This window comes from Misgurnus anguillicaudatus, chromosome 13 (genome assembly GCF_027580225.2).
Source record: "Misgurnus anguillicaudatus chromosome 13, ASM2758022v2, whole genome shotgun sequence".
Taxonomy (NCBI): domain Eukaryota; kingdom Metazoa; phylum Chordata; class Actinopteri; order Cypriniformes; family Cobitidae; genus Misgurnus; species Misgurnus anguillicaudatus.
In genome coordinates, this window is record NC_073349.2 from 26,465,343 (window position 1) to 26,487,691 (window position 22,349).

At 37.0% G+C, this 22,349-nt stretch overlaps 1 protein-coding gene across 1 annotated transcript in view; it reads right to left on the reverse strand.

The window, feature by feature from the left end:
• The window catches only part of spryd3 (SPRY domain containing 3), a 62,790-nt gene extending 42,328 nt beyond the window's left edge, over nucleotides 1-20,462 (reverse strand). The window contains exons 1-6 of the mRNA XM_073875482.1: nucleotides 20,314-20,462; nucleotides 18,682-18,818; nucleotides 17,825-17,900; nucleotides 4,122-4,246; nucleotides 3,823-3,958; nucleotides 1,081-1,269 (exon numbers count right to left, since the gene is read on the reverse strand). Coding sequence (XP_073731583.1) covers nucleotides 1,081-1,269; nucleotides 3,823-3,958; nucleotides 4,122-4,246; nucleotides 17,825-17,900; nucleotides 18,682-18,809 — 654 coding nt within the window. The 5' untranslated portion in view covers nucleotides 18,810-18,818; nucleotides 20,314-20,462. The remainder of the gene's footprint in view (nucleotides 1-1,080; nucleotides 1,270-3,822; nucleotides 3,959-4,121; nucleotides 4,247-17,824; nucleotides 17,901-18,681; nucleotides 18,819-20,313) is intronic.
• Between the last annotated feature and the right edge of the window lie 1,887 nt (nucleotides 20,463-22,349).

Genomic DNA, 22,349 nt, shown 5'->3' on the forward strand with positions numbered 1-22,349 from the left:
CAAAACAATAGTCTCAGAAACATATACCATATAAATCACAACAACCAAATTTCCAGAGAAGAATCGGAGAGAAAAGAGACAAGCTTGACTTTACACAATGTGGGTGGTAAGCAGAACTTTTGCAACGATACATGTGATCCTATCTGAACAGGAAACCAAAGCGCTTTGGTTAAGAGCTATTCCAAGTAAGACATAATGCCAAGAAACAGGCTATACTGAGTCATATATCAGTAACAACTATGAATACTGTGTAATACACTTGTATTGCATTAGTCAGGCAAAATTTGATTCCTTAGAACAGTTAATATATTCATCTCCTAAATCTGCAGCAGAAGTATCATGTGCAATACAAAATCATCTACCCAACAAAGTTTTTCAAATCTAAAGCCTACGTCTAGTCCAATAGTAACAGTGATGCTTGCCATAGGGCAGAGGTTCTCAAAACAATGTTGCCAGAGGGGACCCAGTTTTATGATATTTTATAAATTACAATAATTTATCATAAATTCTGTGCAATTAAACCTCAAAAAAGATAAAACTACTAACCAACAACACTGGATTGTATCATTTAATATGTTTTGTTTGGTTTAAATCAAATTCTAAGTTTTAGATTGTTTTATGTCATGAATTTTCTTTGGAAGGGGCGCAAAGGGATGTGCCCTACACAAGGGGGGTGCACGCCAAAAAGTCTTAGGGTGGGGTCACATTACACTTTGAGCATGCAAATATTTTTCAGATGTTGCTACGAATATGGGAGAGGGCGTTTTTCCATCTTTTCTTTTCTGTAGAGAAAAGTCACGCAATGATGTACCGATTTTCTACTTATCACGAGCCTTTACGTGATACCAATTTATAGGTCAGAGTTCAACAAACTTTCTTTAATGCAAAACTATTCAAATGAGTTTGTGTCTCCGGTCCGATGCATTCGCATACGTAAGAATGAAATGAGTGGCCACACATTTATCAATCATATAGAGTAATAATATATACACAAATACACCAAAAATTCCCATCAGGCATGTGTCTAGGGTCATCTGATTGGCTTCACATTTGGGCTTTACGCGGCTGACGCCGACTTACCGTGCCACTGACTCTGACATCATAAAGGCGAGCCCATTCATCTTCATGGCTGTCCACCATCATGACGCTGTCTTCCTCCTCTGAACCCCACTCTGCCTGCAGGTCGAGCCGAACCTCCTCACCCAAAGAATGCATGCCAATAGCAGGAAACAGCCCATCTGGAGCCACTGGGACCACCACTGACCCCACCTTCCACACAGACACACACACAAAATAGGGCTCTGTTAAAAGATTCCATGCGGTTAACCATTACAGCACATCATATCGGTGAATAAATACTGTTTGAAATGATGTCTGTATCATTCCAAACCTCAAAATTGTCTGGCCAGCTGGAAAGCCAGTCGTGTACCATTCACCAGCAGCAACTAAAAATTTGAAGAATAGACTATTGTGTGTTTAAACCCCTATTTATTCCTATAGATTTTCATAACTACTTTAATGTGGTATGAAATAAAACAATTAAACACCATGGATAACAGAAATGAGAGCTTGCTAAAGTGCATGATTGATGTTTTTTTGCTACCATCACAGTTTATTGATTAAAGGGATAGTTCACCCAAAAATGTCATTAATGACTCACTTTCATGTCGTTCCAAACTCGTAAGACCTCCATTCATCTTCAGAACACAGTTTAAGATGTTTTATATTTAGTCCGAGAGCTTGTTGACCCTTCATTGAAAAAATCTTCTTCTCTTAAGCGTCTGATGTGAAGCGCATGCGCGAGACTAAAGTCACGTGACTGCAGTGATGGAGATGACGTACAATGTGGCTGACGTGTTATCTGGTGCCCCCCAGCTGTTTTTTTTTGTGCGGCTGGGCTTTGTTTACAGTCTGAGGGAGACGCACACTGTAAGTTTGAAAAAAAAAACTTCGCAAACATGTCTGAGGATAACACGTCGTCCGTGTCACTGCATTCACGTGACTTTAGTCTCGCGCATGCGCTACACAACAGAGGCGGAAGAGAAGACAATGCCGAAAAAGTCGTATTTTTTGTTCTTTTTGGACCAAAATGTATTTTCGCTTCTTCAACCCATTCTAACTGACCCACTTGATGGACTACTTTGATGATGTTTTTATTACCTTTCTGGACATGGGCAGTATACCATGCTTAGATTTTCAACAAAGGGTCAACAAGCTCTCGGACTAAATATAAAACATCTTAAACTCTGTTTCGAAAATGAACGGAGATCTTACGAGTTTGGAACGACATGAGGGTGAGTCATTAATGACATTATTTTCATTTTTGGGTGAACCATTCCTTTAATGGCAGACGTGTGATTTACTTTAGCGTTATGGAGGACCACAAGAGTCATGTAAAATGTAATAAAGAACTTCAATATTTAATAACTACCTGGACAATAAAAATAGCAATTAATAGATTTGTTTAAAAAATCATTAATTAATCAATAAATAAATAGACAAAGTTACAGTTTATTAGGCAATAAAAAGTGAGATTATAAAATAATGTAGAAATGAAATATTAATCTATTAATAAATAGTTCAAATTAATATAACAGTTTACAAAAACAACATAAAACACTCAATGAGTTCATCATTTTGGGTTGCATTTACGGGTTCTTAATTAAATAATGGAATTTCAAAATGTATTTCAAAAAGCGTTTAAAAGGGCATTTCCGTATAACATTTCTGTTTTCATTTTCCCGATGGTTCTCTTTATTCTTTTCGCTATTCGATTTGCTTTTCGTTTTACCCTCTCTATTTAGCTTTTCCGTGACCCTTTGGGTCCTTATCCGAGATCTATAAATCTGCGCATGACATACAATCAGAGCCAATCAGCGAGCTTGTTGCATCCACCTGGCCATAGCTAATTCGCATTTCTCATTTGACCATTTGCAAGGACCCAAAGAGTCACGGAAAAGCTAAATAGAGAGAGGCTAAAACAAAAAGCAAATCGAATAGCGAAAAGAATAAGGAGAACCATCGGGAAATGAAAACAGAAATGTTAAATGGAAATGCCCTTTTAAATGCCTAATTTAAACCTGTATTTGTAGTTCAATTTATAAATCCAGTTATTTATTTCTCTTTTTAAATCACTTTTTGAAATACATTTTGAAATTCCATTATTTAATTAAGAATTTATAAATGCACTTTAAAATGATGAACTTATTGAGTGTTTTATGTTGTTTTTTTTGTAAATTGTTATATTACTTTGAACTATTTATTAATGAATTAATATTTCATTTCTACGTTACTTTTATAATCTCACTTTTTATTGCCTAATAAAATGTCACATAATGATTTTTTTTTTAACTTTGTCTATTCATTTATAGATTAATTAATGAATTTTTAAACAAATATATTAATTGCCATTTTTATTGTACAGGTAGTTATTAAATATTGAAGTTCTTTATTACATTTTGCATGACTCTTGTGGTCCTCCATATAGCGTGTGGCCTAAAAACAAAGTTTAAATTTAAGGCAATTGCTAATATTTGTGATATAATAAGATGATATTAAGCTTCGATTTCATTAGGTAAGTATTAAAGGTGCAAAAGAATGGATTAAAATAATATGTTAAATTGTTCTCTGACATCTATATAGAAGGTATGTGGTTGAATTAAGTGCAAAAATATCCAGAAACGTTTTTACATGTTAAAAATTGTATTTAATATGTAGTTTAATGTTTGGGGTGTACATAACGACTGTAATGTCACCGTCCGTGTTGTGTTTATTATAGTGGATATGAAACAATATGTACTATGCAAAGACATGAGGACTCACTGCCTTTCCATTCTTGGTAAAAAACACAGTGACAAGGCCTGCATCAAAAGTGTCTCCATAGATCCCACAACCGATTCGGTCGCCGCGGTTACACTTGGGTCCAAACTGCTGACCGACCGGGTTGCCATTGTACAGTCTGTGGACAGAAGAGACATCATCAGTGACTCATAACTTTAGGGTATCAGAGGAAGTGATGCTAAACAGAGTTACAAGTTTGTATCAACATTTTAAAGCCAGGCTGAACAAGCTAAATAAAATGATACAATGCTGTGCAAAGGTCAGTGATGCGTCAAACTTACTTCCCATCATCAGCATGATAAGCAATTGAGTGTGGAAGCCAGCCAGGCTGTTGGTCAAGTTTGTAATACTGAGGAACCAGACCGACGGCGATTGTTCCCCTCACTCCAGTATCCATAATGGTCACCTATAGGTATCAAAAAACCATTACAAGATACCATCAGTATACGTGCAGCACAGCTACACTTTCAAAGCTTGCGGCAACCTGACAATTTGTTTTGGAATGACTAAAGGGTAATAGATGGCTTTTAGGGATTTCTAAGAAAATGCCAACGGTAATGTGCGTCAGTAGAGGCGGTGTAGGAATCCACAATTAACAAGAAGAGCTCGACTGAGTCATTGGATGGAAATGTCAGGTAACCTGTTATTAAGAATTTTAATTTCTTCAGCTGCCACTTATTTCTGCCTTTGTATGCAAAGCATCGAGTCACAATTTCAGCAAGGCCACACCTTCCCAGTAGCGAGCTCCTCAAGGCTAGACAATTTCATCAATGTTCAATTGTAAAAAGTGTTAAAGAAATGCCAATCTTCCTTAATCTGGCTGAAACAACTTGGGCTTTAAGCGTTTCATATTTTCATGGCCTTAAGGGACAGTCCAACCAAAATAAAAATTATTTTTTGCTCACCGTAATGTCATTCCAAAAATGCATGACCTTTTTCATACATAAAACACAAACAAATACTGCAGAATGCAGCATTATTTGAAGAGTTTGGTTCCAAAACGCAATAAATCCATTTTGACTAATTTCGGTAAAAATGTGTTTTCTATATCAAGAAAGTGACCACCACAAAGATGTAACCCACTTTTTTCTAGGGATGCACCGATATGGAAATTTTGTCCGATACCGATAACTCTTTATATTTGGGGGCCGATAACCAATATATATATATATATAGGCCGATACATATTCATCAAAACTCCACATAGCCAGCAATGAGCAAGTGAAGTGATTCAACAAACCAAAATAATCCATCATTTATCGGCTTTCATTTATCGGCCTAATTTTGATATCAGACCGATAACCGATAATATTAAAAATAAGCAGTTATCGGCCAATAACGATATGTCGGTTATGCATCTGTATGATATATCATGCATCTCTACTTTTTTACAAACTTTCAAATAGCATCTTTAGGTTATAATAACATTAAAAATTCCACAAATCCATAATTTGATTTTCAAAGATTTATTATAAAAACTGATTAATTTCACCGCAAAATGCAATAAATCCATGAAGTTTTTTTCTCAAAATGCTATAAATCTATTGAATCAATATATAAATGTGTATTCATCTTTGCCATGTTATATTCATTTAGTTGTCAAGTGGTGTACACTGATAAAAAGAAAACATTAATGGTATTAATCAAAACATTTACTTTGTCATATTAATAACACTGGTGCTGCAGTTATACTTAAAATGTCGTCGCTGAACTTTTTTGACATCGATCAGCTGTAAAATGTTTTGGTCCTGCTTGATTTTCGTTGACTTTGAGTAATGGAAAGTTTTTATAAGATCCCCTGGAATCAGTGTGTTAGTATGACAGAAGCTTGATGCTGTCAGGAGAACAAGCAACAGCCGGCATTTTTCCTTCGCCCGAGTGCCTCTCACGTAAATTCTTCGATTTTGATGGCTTACGTTTCTTCCCTGCCACAGAAAACCACCACAAGTTTTTTTCATTAATGCCATCAAAATGACTATTTTGTTTGTTTGTTGATCATAAAGTACAAAGTAGATGAGGAAAACTAGGATTCTGTGTGCCCTTATTGTTTACAATGGGTGGAATGGTGCGTTGTGATTTGTTGAGGGGATGTATTGCATTCTGCAGAGAAGGAGGATTGGCGTTGGTTGAGTTTGGAAAAAAGGGAGAAAAGATGACAGAATAACACGACGGATATCGGATTTTGCATAAAATTAAGAATTTATTTTTTAATACCGACCTGATACAATACTGATTTAGGCGTTAACTATTAAAAAAATAGCGTTTATCGCATTTTGTAACCAAACTATTTATTTATTCAAAAAAGTCTTAAATGTCTTTTGTGACCCTGTCTGTGAAATCCATAATAAAGTTGCATAATGAGATAAAGAGCATTAACATTTGATTTGAGTCACTGATTTTACATGGATTTCAATCTTTGACTTGACCTTACCCGGTCAATATTAAAGATATCAAGGTTATATTTTCACAGAATGTTCTTTATATTATGTAGGAGGATTTTATGTAGGATAAAATAACAAAAATGACATTAGCTGGAATTTCATAGAAAGGGTCAGATTTCAAATAAGAAGCTTCAAATTTGACTTCACCAATGAGACGTGGAAACTATTTGAGTTTGTCTCTACTGGGTGTCAAATGTGAATTATACTCTGTTCCAGAAAAGAAAATTATACAGATTTAAAACAACATATGACTGAATAAGTGATGGCATAATTTTCATTTTTTGGATGAACTGTTTCTTTAAATATGTTAAAGGGTACCTATTATGCAAAATCCGTTTGGACATAAATGTCTTGGCAGTGTGTAAACACAACCACCCTACAATGGAAAAAATCCACTCTCTCCTTTTTCAATCCCCATTAAACCAAAGCAGCCTCTTTAAACATTTTGATTCTCTTATCAATGTGACGTCACACTGATAAAACCCCACCCACTGACAATTCACTACAGTAGTAGAGCTGGGCAAAAATCGCCTGCATGTCTCATCAGTAAAGCCAGTTCAGTGATTAGTAGTAAATCACCATTACCTGCTTTCAGATGTAGTGGCATTTACTACACAGTAGGCAAAATCGCATACATTATTGGAGGCGATTTACCACAATTATGAACTCGATTTTGTCTAGCTTTCGGTGAAATTCGGCTCTGTGTAGTAAATGCCGCTCCATCTAAAAGCAGGTGATGGCGATTTACTACCAATCACCGAACCGGCTTTACTGATGAGACATGCATGAGAATCGCTGACTATTTTTTTGCCAGGCTCTAAGCAGTAGCAGCGTGTTTTTGCTCCCACACAAATAGGGGTATTTTGAACATGCTATAATAAATGATCTGTGGGGTATTTTGAGCCAACACTTCACATACACAATTTGGGCACACCTGAGATTTATATCACATCTTATACAAATGGGCATAATAGGCTTTAAGTTCCCAAAGGAACCGAGCCATGATGACAAAAAATACATAAAAACTTATCTTGAAGGTGGTGCACATTACTCATGATGCAAAAAGTCTTGTTAAATTACTGTATACGTGTATACTCAGTTGTTGTAGTAATAAAGGCAAGCAAAGATCTGTTTTCAGAGTTGCTGCCACATAAACTAAACTTAACTCTGCACTCTGAGCCAAAACCACTTACAAAACTCCAACAAGTCCAAGATTTCTCATCTTCCTTGTTGCCTCTTTCGAGGATTTGCTTTACAAACTTTAGGAAGCAATAGTAAATCCTTCAAAACTTCATCTAAATACAAAACCCCACTTCCGATTCCGCACATTTCCTGCTGTGAATTCAAAGCACTACGAACAAATAGGGCACTCAATTATTTTACCACAACGTCAACAAAAAACTTTGCCATGAACCCGGTGGCTACAAAATTCCACTCCGGTGTTCCAGAAAAAATAATCAATTACACTAATAGAGAAATTTCCACTTGACTAAGGACAAAATTGATTTGCACATGCACACTCGAGCACCCTGAGAAAATAAAACGGGGGTTAATCACTGCACAGCACTGCTCAAATGTTAAAACAAGGAAAACGGCAAAGGCGCAACAACACAGCACTGAATGTGATGGAGCACTGGCTGCCCAGCCCAACCGGGCTGAAATCAAACCCCTGTGAAAGCATAATGAGGAAACATGAGGACCACGCTGACGCATATCCCGTCAGGCAGATGGCCTTGATGGAGGAAAAAGTTCCCAGACTTTGGCAATCTGAAAGATTTGGTTGGTTCCTGCGTCACGATCAGGTGATCTAAAGCCTATAAAATGAAAATGAGTTCTTTATTGATTACTCATAACTCAGTGCTGTCGATGTCACATTCATTCTTACTGGCCGAAGATGTTTGTGGAGCACACAGATGCACACAGTGACGCCATAGGTCGATACGATTGCGATATAGGTTGTTTTTTTGAAACATCTGCTTTGAGAAAAAGCCTTATTTACGAAACACATTAGTGGTAAAAGGGGATTTCTGCCAGTGTTTTGGCCATTTGTTACCTTGTAAATACTTTACAAGAAGGTTTTATTTTTTCACATTCGTTAACTCTATTTGTTCACATGACTATCAAATAACCCTCTACAGCATTTTTTGATCATAGTAAATTGAATCATTTACTTATACATTTTTACAATTAAAAGGTGTATCTGTTAAAGCTGGGTGACACCGCACAAATTTTGCAAGGTTGACCATCATAAAACATGTGTGACGATTCCTATGATCCCAGCTCCTAAATGGTGATCCTACTTTGTACAATGAGAGATATTCAAAGACGGTCGGTGTTATGGTCTGCGATCAAATGGCGCTTTCCATTGCATAGTACCCCACGGTTTAGGTCGGGTCAGCTCACCTCACTTTGGCTTGATTAGCTTTTCCATCGAGTTTAGTAACACTTCAGAGTGAGAGGGATTATAGACGGTTTCATCGATCACACGTGACATGCAGTGACATGATACGCGTCTAGTCCGAACTTTACTTACGATTTCAGTTTTTTTAAGGCTCTGACTAGTTGCTAAACTGAACTCTTGAACACAAACCTCATCCAAAATAACAAATGTTTTGGTTTCCTAGGTAATCTGTGTGTTGTTTATTTTGCTTGTTATATAAATAAACTACGTTTAAAGTACTTTGTTGTTATTTATTCTTAGCGGAGTTTACCGGAAGTTACGTGTTGACCACGAAAGCCACTTGTTTATGTTGTTACTGCTGAAACCGTCTATAGGCATGTCATTATATTTGCGCTGCCTACTGCTGTGACATCATACAAGTGAGAGCATTGTTGGAATTAGTGATGGGCGATTTCGAAGCACGCTTCATGAGGCTTCGAAACATTTACGGATATTTTGTTCCAAATCATTGGTTCGGAGCTTGTTTCAAACTGGCCAAAGTCACGTGATTTTAGCAAACGAGGCTTCATTACGTCATAACTGTTTCGAAACGTTTAGAAAATACGATGATTCACCACTAGGGGGAGTTGATCACAAATGACCAGTGTAGGTGAACTCGGGTCAGTTTTATTATAAAAGTTGATAAAACATTTATCCTTCTGACTAATACCACTACCATTTTGAAAATCATTTTAATGATTTGTTTGCCATAAATAAATACAGAATACACTTTTAATTATGCCTTAATTAAATTAAATAAACATTTTTTCTTAAAAATATTTTTAGAACAATCTTGCTATTATTTTGTAAAAAGTATAAAATGTTTGGACAAATCTTTACACTATTTTGACCAGGAGGTGTCGCCAGCGTGTATGGTGTTTCGAATGCTTAAAAAAAACAATCAATTTACGAAGCAATTGGTTCAATTGATTCAAAGCTTCGAAAAGCTTTGTTTCTCCCATCACTAGTTAGAATGCTATATATTCCCATACATTCATTTATTTCTCAGTCCACCAAAAAATTAAAACTGACCACCACAAATAGATGTTTGCATATAGTGTTTATCACTACCTCTGTCTCACATGACACTTTCTGTACAAACACCCGTGGCATCAGTCGATGCGCTCCGCCTCATATTTGCGGACGTGTGCAACGCGAATCTGTTGTTCCTGATTCTCAACCTGTGGATGTTTTTCATTGCTAAAAAGGAGTTTGGGAACTTACAGCAAAGCACAGATGACAACAGATTTACTCTAGACAGCACAAGCTAGCACGAAGGTAAAGCAAATTTTTTACATTATAGCTATGACGTAGTGACAATTCTCTCAAACCAATCATTGATCTACAGTGTTTTCGCGTCGTGTGTTGGTATCAGCTCGGCTCGCTTGGAACCCCAACCGAGGTGGTACTAAGAAAGTATCGGGTACTACGTACTGCACCCAGTGGAAAAGACCCCAAAAGTGAGCCGACCTGACCCAAATCGTGGAATACTATGCAATGGAAAAGCGCCAAAAGATAGCCTAAATTTATTTTCTGCCATTGTCAGAAATTTAGCATGATCTGCCAATGAAAATGTGACGTATTGGTCAACGTGACGTGTCACTAAAACTTAAATATGTTTACTGCATAAACTCTATGTGAAGACACTGCAATAATCATAATGAATATTCAGTATTACTGTACATACAGGCAAGCTCCAGGTGCAAAAGTGGCATCCGCGATTCACCTTGCTGTGTTTGCTTACACCTAGGGCTGCTCGATTATGGGCAAAATCATAATCGCGATTATTTAACACAATTACTCTGTGACTTTGAAAACATGCATTTATTTAACCGTGTTGCAATAGGCTATACGTGTTAAAGCAGGATGTGCTTAAATATACAATCTGTCCAGCAGCACGCAATTTATATTTTAATCGCATAATAATTGTTTTCCTCGATTATCTTGTTTTTGTAATTACTTGAATCAAAAAATTTAATTGAACATCAAAAACGATTAATTGCACAGCCCTACTAACACCTAGTGCATCCTAATCACAGTGTGATCTGTCATGATCTTATAAGATGGCAGAAATCACACAGGCTGTATGCAAAATAAACCAACATGAACAATTGTATTTGTATTTACATTAACAAAGATTTATAAATACTCATGCTAGCTAATATATTAACTACTAAGGTAATTAAATATGACCTTATTGTAAAGTGTTACCATATCCCTTTTCTCAAAGATGGACAGATCAAAGCAATAGAACTTACAAAATGTTTCTTTATTTAGAAACGAGAGACTGATTTGTTTGAAAAAGGGGGTTTGCTGTAGTGCAATGCATTTTGTGCTGGGGTGTATGTAGGACTCATCAGGGTAATCTATGGGGTGTTATTTTCCTGCTTCAATGCTCCAGAGAGGAAGTTCATCAAACCAGCCCAATCTTTCAGCAGCAGAAGGCCATCAGTGCTGTCTCCTGGCTCAGACACACATCCAAGCAGCTTCCATAAATTAAATAATGCTTGCTCTCTCCTGAAGCTAAATTTACAGCGCAGAGTTTTCCGCTACTAAATCACCCAAGAGCTTCTTTTTTAAACTGTATTTCATGGCAAAGTTGCAGGAGAGGCAATACGATATCCAAAAGGTGATATTTGTGTTTATCAACAAGGGCAGTGTGCTTGCTTAACAACAGGAACGAAACAGACAACGTGCTGTAATTTGTACACATTGTAATGCAACAATTGTTATCAATATCTTAAAAAACAGTTGCTGTAGCTCAGTTTGAGAGCATTGCATTAGCAGCTCAAAACATCATGGGCTCAATCACGTAAAGCTAGTAATGTTCTGTAACAGGATTCTCACACCTTAGTTAACTTCAATGACCTTTCAAGGACTTTCCAGGTCTAATACCCTCAAATTCAAGAACCAAGTGTGGGGACACATTTCAAGTGAGAGAAAGGTTACATCGTGTTACCTTTTATGATACATTGTTACAGTTCCCTTTTGAGGGAACTCGCGCTGCGTCACTGCGGTGACACTTTGGGGACGCCTCCAGGGGAAAGTGCATCTGAATGTGTATATCAAATTCAACCAATGGTGAGGCAGGGTGACGCGGGAGTCAAGAAGTATATCTCTATCTGAAATATTGCCAAAGACGGCGTTACAGGGGCGCAGGAAGTATGGCAAGGGAGAAGCAGCGTCTCGTTCCCTTCTCAGGGAACAACAGTTACATACGTAACCCCAGACGTTTTCATACGTCAAACACAACTATGCAAAAACGATTTAGGTATGAATCAACATTCGCATTAAGAATATATAAGCATTTAAAGCGAACAGTTAAGCATGTGTGCTTAAAAAATCTAGAATTTTTATGATATTATCCTACACTACACACGGAATAATATGGATTTTTTTTTCAGAAAACTTCTTGCAAATAGATTTAAGCACTTTCAATGACCTGTATCTATGTATGTATATTTTCAAAAACTTCCCAGGGCCTTGAATTTTCCCCCCAGATTCACAAACTTTCAAGGATTTCAAGGACCCGTGCGAACCCTGTGTAAGACCCTTTGGATACATGCTAAAATAAAACAAATGTAACCACAGACCACAAAACCAGACATAAGGGTCAATTTTTTTAAATTGAGATTTAAATGGGTTTTCCATTGATGTATGGCTTGTTAGAATGGCATAATAGAGGCTGTTTACACTTGGCATTAACATGTGTTTTCGTCGATCGGATCACAAGTGGACGACGTTAATGCCAGGTGTAAACGGTGTTCAAAACGTTTTGAGCTCGTCCACTTTCGACCACTTTCAACCACATCCAGAGGTGGTCGAAACCACTTTCGATCGGATCGCTTTGGAGTTGTGGAACGCACATGTGATTGAATGCGTTCGAACAGCCACACGCGACCGCCTTCTCTCCGCCCATTTATCTAATCTGAGGTATTAAACACAAGTTTTACGTCTTTTTTGACTTCTGGCGTGAACATTCGGTGAACATCGCTATTTTTAGCCTTTCATTGATAAAACTGAGCGGCTGATCTCCGTAGTTTCGTTTTGAAAGCGTGTGAAAGTTGCGCGATCCTATTTCATCAATTGCGCTGAAAATTCAAAGAAAGCTCTTACATACTCATGTACAAAACACTGTGCAGCATGTTTACTTGCTAAACAAGCAGTGCACTCCGACATAATATTACTTTGCGTCCATATAAACTCATAATTACTCTCGCTCGGGTTTGAATGACAGGCAGAGAGACTCGCCCACCGTCTCACAGACCACCCCCTCATAGTATTCAGCACAGAAGCGGTCGAAAGTGGACAAAAGAGACGGATTTAAATACCAGGTGTAAACGTAATGTGTCTCTCTCGTCCACTTGTGATCCGATCGACGAAAACACATCCTAATACCAAGTGTAAACAGCCTCATATTTGTGGTCCAGGGTCACAAATCTGACAACAATGACCATCCCACCGATACGTATAAAGGGTCCCTTATAAGATGTCATATGAGGCATATTTTCTTTTACAAAAACATATATAAATGTTAGGCATATAAATAAAAAAAAACTGGAAATTTCAGTGAGAGACAACACTTAAAAATAAAGGTGTTACACGATCGCCATAGAAGAACCTTTTTTTGTTCCTCAAACAACCATATAATCTAAAGTTCTTAAAAAAAAGTTTTTTCTCATCTTTTTGTAGTGTGAAGCACATTACTTTGTGTATTTAGTGTAATACAATGTGTTAGCATGGTTTATGGTTCAAAAAACACATTATTTTCCACATAACGTACATTTTTGTCCCACCCATCTGTAATGAGTCGATTTGTACAAAGCTCATTGTTCTGAAAAAGCGCAATGTGAACCGACTGGCCAGCTATCCAGTGCGTTGTGATTGGCCGAGTACCTCAATTACGTAAACGGAAATGTGACGCTCTTACCATGTTTTGAAAGATGAGCTCCCAAAGCAATAGTGAAAGCCGGGAGATACTATCGTCTTTACTACCTTATCAATACGACCCTGAATCTGACACAGAAAACACAGATGGCTAAGCTGATCGATCAACTTTACCAGCGCGATGTGAGCAGAACGTAACAGATTGGTAAGGTAAGGATACTAAAACATAAAACCATGTCTGCATTTGTGATCGTAGAAACGACAAACAAGCAATACTCTACACTGCCTATACTCGCATTTGAATCGTCATAAGGAAATATATTAAATACGAATACAGAACCAGAATGTAGTTTCAAAGTTGGAATTGCTCCACTTTTAAGACAAAGCCTTTGTGTAGGCCTACGTCCAGCCTTGTAACTCCCTGTGATCAGAAAGTACCAGTCCTTCGTAAAATGGTCAGCACACAATCGATCATTTGGGCTGCACTGTTCTGGAACAGTGTTGTAAATAAAACCTAACCCCTGGTTTCTTAAAGGTCACGTTCTTTCGGATCCCATTTTTCAAACTTTAGTTTGTGTGTAATGTTGCTGTTTAGAGAATAAATAATACTTGCAAAATTATAAAGCTCAAAGTTCACTGCCAGGCGATACATTTTCTTTAACAGAATTCCCCTTTCAAAGCCTACAGCGAACAGCCGATTTGGACTACCGCCCTCTACTTCCCAGTTGAATGACGTCAATATAAGAGTTTTTGACTAACCTCCACCCACAGGAATACATCAGTCGCCAGCTAAGCTCTGCTAATCTAAGCTACTGTCGATTAACAATCACTGTGTAGTGTGTACTAACTTTACTAGGGGTGTGTGACGAATAAAAAAAACTCACAGTTCGGATCACATTACAGTTTTTGAGGCACAGATCAGATTATTTTTCGGATCAGCAAAAAGGTGGGAAAAATCTAATAAACAATAAAGAAATTGCAAACACTTATAAAAAAGAACAAAGTTGTACATTAATAAGGTCTGAAATTAGCATTTTAACACAACTGAATGCTATTTTCACATATTATCTGTTCTGTTGTCAGACATATAGTGGCGTTTTCCCAGACAAGGATTAGACTAGTCCTAGACTAAAATAAATATAAGAGCTGTCCAAACTGAAAACATCTTGCACTGACATTTCCTTAAATACATCAGTGCCTTTAGTTTGTCCTCAAAATGCACACAAGTAATGTTTTTAGTAAGGCATGTTTGTTTAAACTAATTATATTTCCTAATTAAACTAAGGTCTAGTTCTGGCTTAAACTAATCTCTGTCCCGGAAACCACCCCAAAGACTATTAAAATAGTGACTAAACATGACCCAATAACCTTGTGTTTAATCCAACCAGCTGTTACTTTAACTACTAAGTTACTAAAATCTTGATTTATAAACGAGACATCGCAGACAATTCGGCGCAAATTACAAAATTGCCATTACACAGAGTTACTACAGAAGGCATGCGCGGGCATAGGAGAGAGAGAGCTCGCGCACAAGCACATAGAGAACCAGTGTGTGTGGGAACACACTGCTAACCTTTCATGATAAACTCGAATCAGTCGTCTTCTCTGTCAGTAACATTTACGTGAAAATGCAAGTACACAGAGGAATCCGCATGGAAAACACATCCAACTTTTAATTCTTTCACTCAGTGTCATGTATGAGAGGCGCTGTCTAGTGGCTTCACAGACAAAGAAAGAGAGAGAGAGAGCGTGCACAAGAGAGGCACCACCGAGCGCTCACAACAATAAATGAAGCCGTTTTAAATGTAAATAAAAATTTAAATGTTGGGACCATTGTTGATTTTGTGGCGCACACAAACAAATAAATGTATGGATAACATTCACAGGAGCAGAAGCCGCCATTACGCGAGATTAATGTAAACAGCGTGACACGTCGCGTAGTCGACGTAATCGATGACGTCGACGCGTCGTTGCAGCACTATTGAGCATGAAGGGGAGGGGTGGGAGACCACTGAACACCGTGAGTGAAACCCAAGCGCTAGCGCACAGATGGGAGGGGTGCGGTTGACATTCATTTTCGGTTTACATTTTCGGCTGGATTTTTTATTTCGGCCCGAAAACCGATAATGCCATTTTCGGCGACCGAAATTTCGGTGCATCCCTACATCTTATATTGTGCACTGTTAACACAATCAAAGCTTTAAAAATGCAGAAAGAATTGGACCTTTAATGTTTACTCTATTGGAAGGCCAATTAAAGTAGTTTGCCTTTCGCAACGAAACACACAGCGTCTACTTGACATGGCAGCAGCAATACTACGGCGTAAGGGTGGGCGATAAACCGGTAGACATGATTAACCAGTAGAAATGTGTCAACCGGTAGAGATTTTGGACTATCGTCGCCATCGAGGTTACATGCCCACGTGTGGTTACGAAAACGTAACGTTTGTACATGTATTTAAGCACAGCAGTTTTAAAACAAGTTATTTTAAGCCATTGAAACACAAACAACAGATCAATATGCGTGCGCTCTTTTGTGTGCGAGGAGCACGCAAGTCGCGCAACCGTTGCTCTTTCTGTGTGTGAAGAGTGCACAAGTTGCGCAACCGCTGCTCATTAAGCTTGTGAGCATTTTTCCCGGTTTATTGGCCTTAAATACATATATGTGTCAAAATTCCCGTCTTTGCAAGTATCTTCATAAACACAACCATTTAGGGCTTAGGAGAAAGTAAACAGCTAAAAGAGAAAACACATCTGTAACATAGGGTCCAGACTTTGGTTTTAAAGGGGAAGTAACCTAATTTTGCTCCTGTCGGTCACTCATGTTTATCAAACAGCATTGAGAGAAAATCTCTCACTGCTCTTAATTAAATCACTTTTCTACCTCAAATAAAAATATATACATACATACATAATTATTTATTATCATTCCTTTACCATTGTCTGTTTATCTTAAGAAAGGTTGAGTTTTGTTTGTTTTTATCTTCTTTTTATGCTTGTATAAGTTTTTTTGTGAGAATTGTGAAAATTTCTAAGGTATTTAAGATTTTAATAACAGAAAAACCTTATTAAAACATTAAAAAAACCTCTACCATAATACATATCATTATCATGATATAAAATGAATCCTATCGTGATTTTGGTCATATTGCCCACCCATACTACAGTGCGAATGAAAGTACTATCTTTGCGTATACATTAGGGCGGTGTTATTCAAATGTTCGAACCAGTATGACGTCTAACTGCATGGGTGTGTTTGAACGAGCCGTTTTAGGTAGGCGTGGATGAGGCTTCACTTTTAGAAAGATCTCTTTGGATTTGAAACTTACATTTTTGCAACTTCACAGATCTTTTATGTGCACAGACATCTTTTAACACTGTAAAAACAAATGAACACATGAAATCGGGTCATATGACTCCTGTAGCCTCTTATGGAACGGCTGAAATTCCACAAGAGGGCGTATTTGATCGTCAGACGTTGCACAATAAACCTGACATCCGAATATATTCATTATAAATCGTGAATGAAAAGTAAGATTCAAACGAATGTCCGTTAGTGAACTAATTGTATACACTATTTATATCGTAATTCTGTCAGAAACGTCAAGATTGTGAGATGAACAAATGGTTTTGGATTAAAAGGCTTGGATATTGCATTTCCTTGGACTTTTGGGGATTTATGAACAATTTGTTTTGGACAATTTCACCGAAGCGGATAAAGGGAAGATTTTGAAGGTAAGTAAATATCCTATATCGGCGCCGCCCGGTTCAGGTAACTAACAACTAAATTACAGTTTTATGACTGCTAAAAATCATATTATGCTTTGTGTGTGCGCTTAATGGAATCCCGAAAGTCTAAGCTTTCCAACAATGTGCCGTATATTTTGAAGATTTAATGCTTCAAAGTTACAATGATGTAATGCAGCTTCACGTGCAATGGAGGGGGTGTACCGTGTACGGCACAGTGTTCCTTATCAGGTTAATTCACTACCCAAAAACTGAACCATACACTAAAAAAAAAATTCTATGGCAATCGTGTATCACCTTTATTTTTAAAAAGATAATGAAATCTACAAAATGAAAAACACTGGAAAACAACACACACAAAGGCATTAGTTCTGAGCTATTGAATTTCCTTAAGAGAAGCAAAAGAGAAAGGGTGTTGAAATTGAATACTGATGTTATTAGCAACCCCATAACATAGGTGTGCTACTTACCTCAAAGTAACAGTTTCCTTTTGATAAGGGGCGTGGAGCCACATAGCAGCCAACTTCATCAGAGTTCCCTTGGTAACTACAGCAGGAAAGTAATAAAAAGCTTAATCTCTAATAACCAGAGAACTGTTGCTATAGGTACATCATTACTTTGCCCAGTGAGGCATGGACTAGCTGATGAAATCACGTATGGCTGTGTTTCGACACGTTTCTTGATAACTCTTTCAAAACAACAAAAAGTCATTAAACGTAATTTTAGCTGTCTTTCGCTACAGTGAAAATATTTAATGTTCTGCTCACATGAATGTGGAGTCGAACCGCAAATCAAATTTCGCCCTGACTGTTCACACTGAAGTCACATTGCAGAAAATCCATATACATTTGATTGAATGTGACTTTAGATGTGTCATGCAAAAAAAACAGATCAGTTTAAAAAAATGTGTCTTCTTAGTTCAAAGTGTTTCAAATTAATTCCAAAAATACTGCAGAAATGACGTCACGCGTGCAAGGCCTGTTTATTTTTACAATAAATCAAGTTTGCGTTTCATCTAAAATAAAAACAAGTAGCCGGTGACTTTTTCTGCAAATATAATTGTTTCAATCAGCGAGGTCGAGCTGATTCCGTTTTCTGTACAGAATAATGGCTTGAACACACGCACCCAAATCCAGCTCACAGATACCGATGCCGGTAACCGGTTGTGCAATACCAAACATACAAATAAATAAGGAAAAATGAAAAGCAGTGCTGAAATTTTCCATACAGACCAGAGGCGGTCAACGGATGAATTCCTATCCAGGTGCTGACCTCCAAACACAACGGAAAAAGAACAGAACATGGGTTACGTACGGGGCAAGCTCACCTTAGCGTGTCTCCGTTCTTCAGCATTCGTTTGTATCGCTCTTGATAACGAACAGCACGAACTTCCCTAATTTCTCTGATCCTGCGCCGCCAGTTTAGGAATCTGTAGTGTAAATTGATATCATCCATCTCGCCGAGCTGCGGAGTGAGAAACAGATGCTGTAAGGTTCAAGGCCTTGATCTGGGGACCTGAGACTTTAGATAATTTATCTGATTGAAGGCATGAGAGGAGGAACATGCAAATTCAATATGAAGAAGTAAAAATGCACTTGCTGTTCATGAATTCACATAGCAACAACATCTGCGCGAGCTATATTTAATTTAAGCATTAGATACGGCTAGGCTCTCATGGTAACTGCAGAAACAGATATACACATTGGCTTGTCTCTTACAGATTTGTTTATTAAATTTTTTAGATAATTCAGTTTAAGTATGCTTTCGTTTTGCGCATATTTTTGCAGAACATGAAATATAGTGAATCTTTTAAACTCTACACCACATATGTGACCCTGGACCACAAACCAGTCATAAGTAATGTGTATATTTGTAGCAATAGCCAAAAATACTAAAAGATTTTTTATGCCAAAAATCATTATGTTCCATGAAGATTTACTACTGTAAATATGCCCACAATGTAATATGTGTTTCTAAGGACTTCATTTGTAAAACTTTAAAGGCGGTTTTCTTAATATTTTAATTTTTTTAAACCCTCAGGTTCAAGATCTTAAAATAATTGTATCTGAGCCAAATCTTGCTTAATCCTAACAAACCATACATCAATGGCAAGCCTATTTAGCTTTGAGATGATTTATTGATCTAAATCTATTTATTTTTAATAATTTTCCATCACCCAGCACAAAATACCTGTCAGATTTGATTCAAGTGATTCAAATTCAAACAAAAAACAATCGTGACAGCCCTAGACAAGAATCTGGACAAGGACTAAGCTTGTCTGTCATTTATAAAGCCAGCATCATAATTCCTAAAAATTAACCTGTCAATCAATGCTTGAGTAATACAACAACAGATGAATAATGTCAAAATGGGCTGCGTGTGATGTCACATGGTGACAGACAGGTACATTAATACACAAATGTGACCACTGTAGTAGCTTCTTATAAAATACTGACAAATACCTACCACTTTACCACAGTAAATATACATTTTTTACTATCAATATACAGTATTTATTATCAATTCACACATACTGTAGTAAATAATACTAACAAAGTGTAGTAATACTATAATAAACGAATTATAGTAGACTACAGTTTGCTACTATATTGAATATTAAAGTATACTACTGTGTTTATAAAGTTTGACAGTTTGTATACTAATAGTCAATGTTTATGTACAGTTGACTGACACTTAATAGTATGATTTAATGTCTACACAAACTAAATAATAGTTACTAAAGCATTAAACTACAATGTTATCATATACATGAGACTAGCAAATTATGTAAAATATTAAAAGTAGGTTAGTTTCAATCACTGCTAATCATCTTGCTAACATATTATTAGCCGGATTGAGGCCTCTTCAAAACAAATAACAAAATGTCAAAAACTACCGACCCGCTAAATATCTACATTCAAGAGTAACGTCTCTAAATACTTTGAAGTAATGTACGTACCTTATGTACATCAGTGGTTTAGACATTAAACGATTTTAAGCCCACAACTACTTGTTATCGACTCCATTAGCTGACAAACTTCGCAGAAGTGACAAGGCTCTTCCTGGATGATGTCATGAGCGCAAGAAACGCCGCGCACCAATAAAAGGGCTCGCAGCGTTGATTGACGGGCGCTTAGCCAATGAGAAACGTCGTAGCGAGTCGCGCTGTTATACAAAGTTGATTAGTGTTGTAAACAGCATTTTTTTGTGCTGTGTTATTTTATTGATATTATTTAAAGATGTTTATAACTGTAAAATCAGTGATGAAGAATTAAAAATATATATATTTGGGTCGTTTTTTGTGTAAACATGAAAATACCACCATTACAGTGTTATTATACGTTGTTGTGTTAACAGACGTGATTGTGGCATTTTTTAATCACTTTTTAATGAACGAAAATTCATATTTACTCATGCATTGTGACCAAAACGAAATTAAGTGACATAAATAAAGTGTTGACACTAAAACATCCTATTATTTTAATTTCATAATTTATAATTACATTTCATGTTTTCTATAATTTCTCATTACTCCTATTTTACTGTGTGTTCTAAAATTAATGTAATGCAAAACCGTGCCCTATAGAAATAAATTTGAATTGACTTGTAATGTCCAGTCCACTAAAATGGTCTGGCAGAGTGCCATCTACCACAGCTGAAAAGTGGGTTACAGAAAAATTTGGCACAATCTAAGGGCCCCTTGTAATCATGACTCACAGTGACTGCAGAAGATAAATGCACTGTACTGCACAGAGCAGAATCCTCCAAAACATGCACCATATGTGAGTTAGCCTTAATAAACTCAAGAGCAAATGAATGCAATGCATTTTAAAGCAAAAAGATGTGTAAAGTGATGTATAGAAAGGAGGGTCGGAATAGACCGGAGTGGGGAGGAGAACAGTGTAATCTGACGGATTCGGAAAAAGAGCCTCCATCGGTCTGGCACGCCTCATGGAACATTCTCCCGACACAACATGTGGAAACAAAGAATGAGTCCGTGCTGTGGCGCAGATGGCAACGTCATGCGGCAGGTGATTTTTGCAACCGTTGCCAAGACTAATCAGCTCAAATAAGAAAACATTAGCCAATTGACATCTCTAATAACAAGGAACGCTCCAACATTGTGGGTTCCCAGAGCCTAAAGTACCAAATCTGAATCCTTTACTGCTATTTATAAGAAAATAGCCTGGTGTTTTATTTTAAATTTAAAAAATGAAATGAAACAGAAATTCTGGAGACAAACAACCGTCTGTCAAAAGAGCTATCATTATACATGTCAATACAGCAAATATCTAAATCCTGTTCGACATCTTAACTTTAACAACCAATAAACACAATTCTGTCCTTATGGGACCCCAGCGTGACCTGAATTTATTGCGACTCCATCCGTCAATAGCACACGTCCGTTTGGTATGCTTAGATCATTAAATAACAAATAAATCTTTTAAATCATTTATTGTATATGTACTCTCTGAGTCTTTTCCAAAAGTACACTGTGATAACTTTAAGTCTCTTTTAAACTCCAGACTAAAAGACAATTCAACATTATTGATTAATGTTACTTGGGCCAATTTAGGACAACTAGAACATCATGAGGACTTCCAAAGAGATCAGATTTATCTGGCTGACTGGGTTGATGGATTGCGTTATTAGCAGCTGGCATATACTTGTCCCGTGTAAATTCCTGTGAAAACACTGCCCCAATTATCCAGACAATTCCCTGTCCAAAAGAAATTATTAAGTGGCAAAATCTCCACAGGCTGCATTGCTCCAACAAAATGCAACATTCGGCAGTTCAAACGGTTACTGTATCAGATCACATGGGTCAAACTAGGTGACATTTGAATAATAAGTAATCATTTTTCTTCTGGGCAATTCCATGCAAAAGTCAACCTTACCATTAAAAAAGTACGTTTTTATGTCCATATTTGGTGGCGTAATACCAATGTAAGGTCTGTGTATAAGTTTTCAAACATTTTCAAATAATTTTTCATA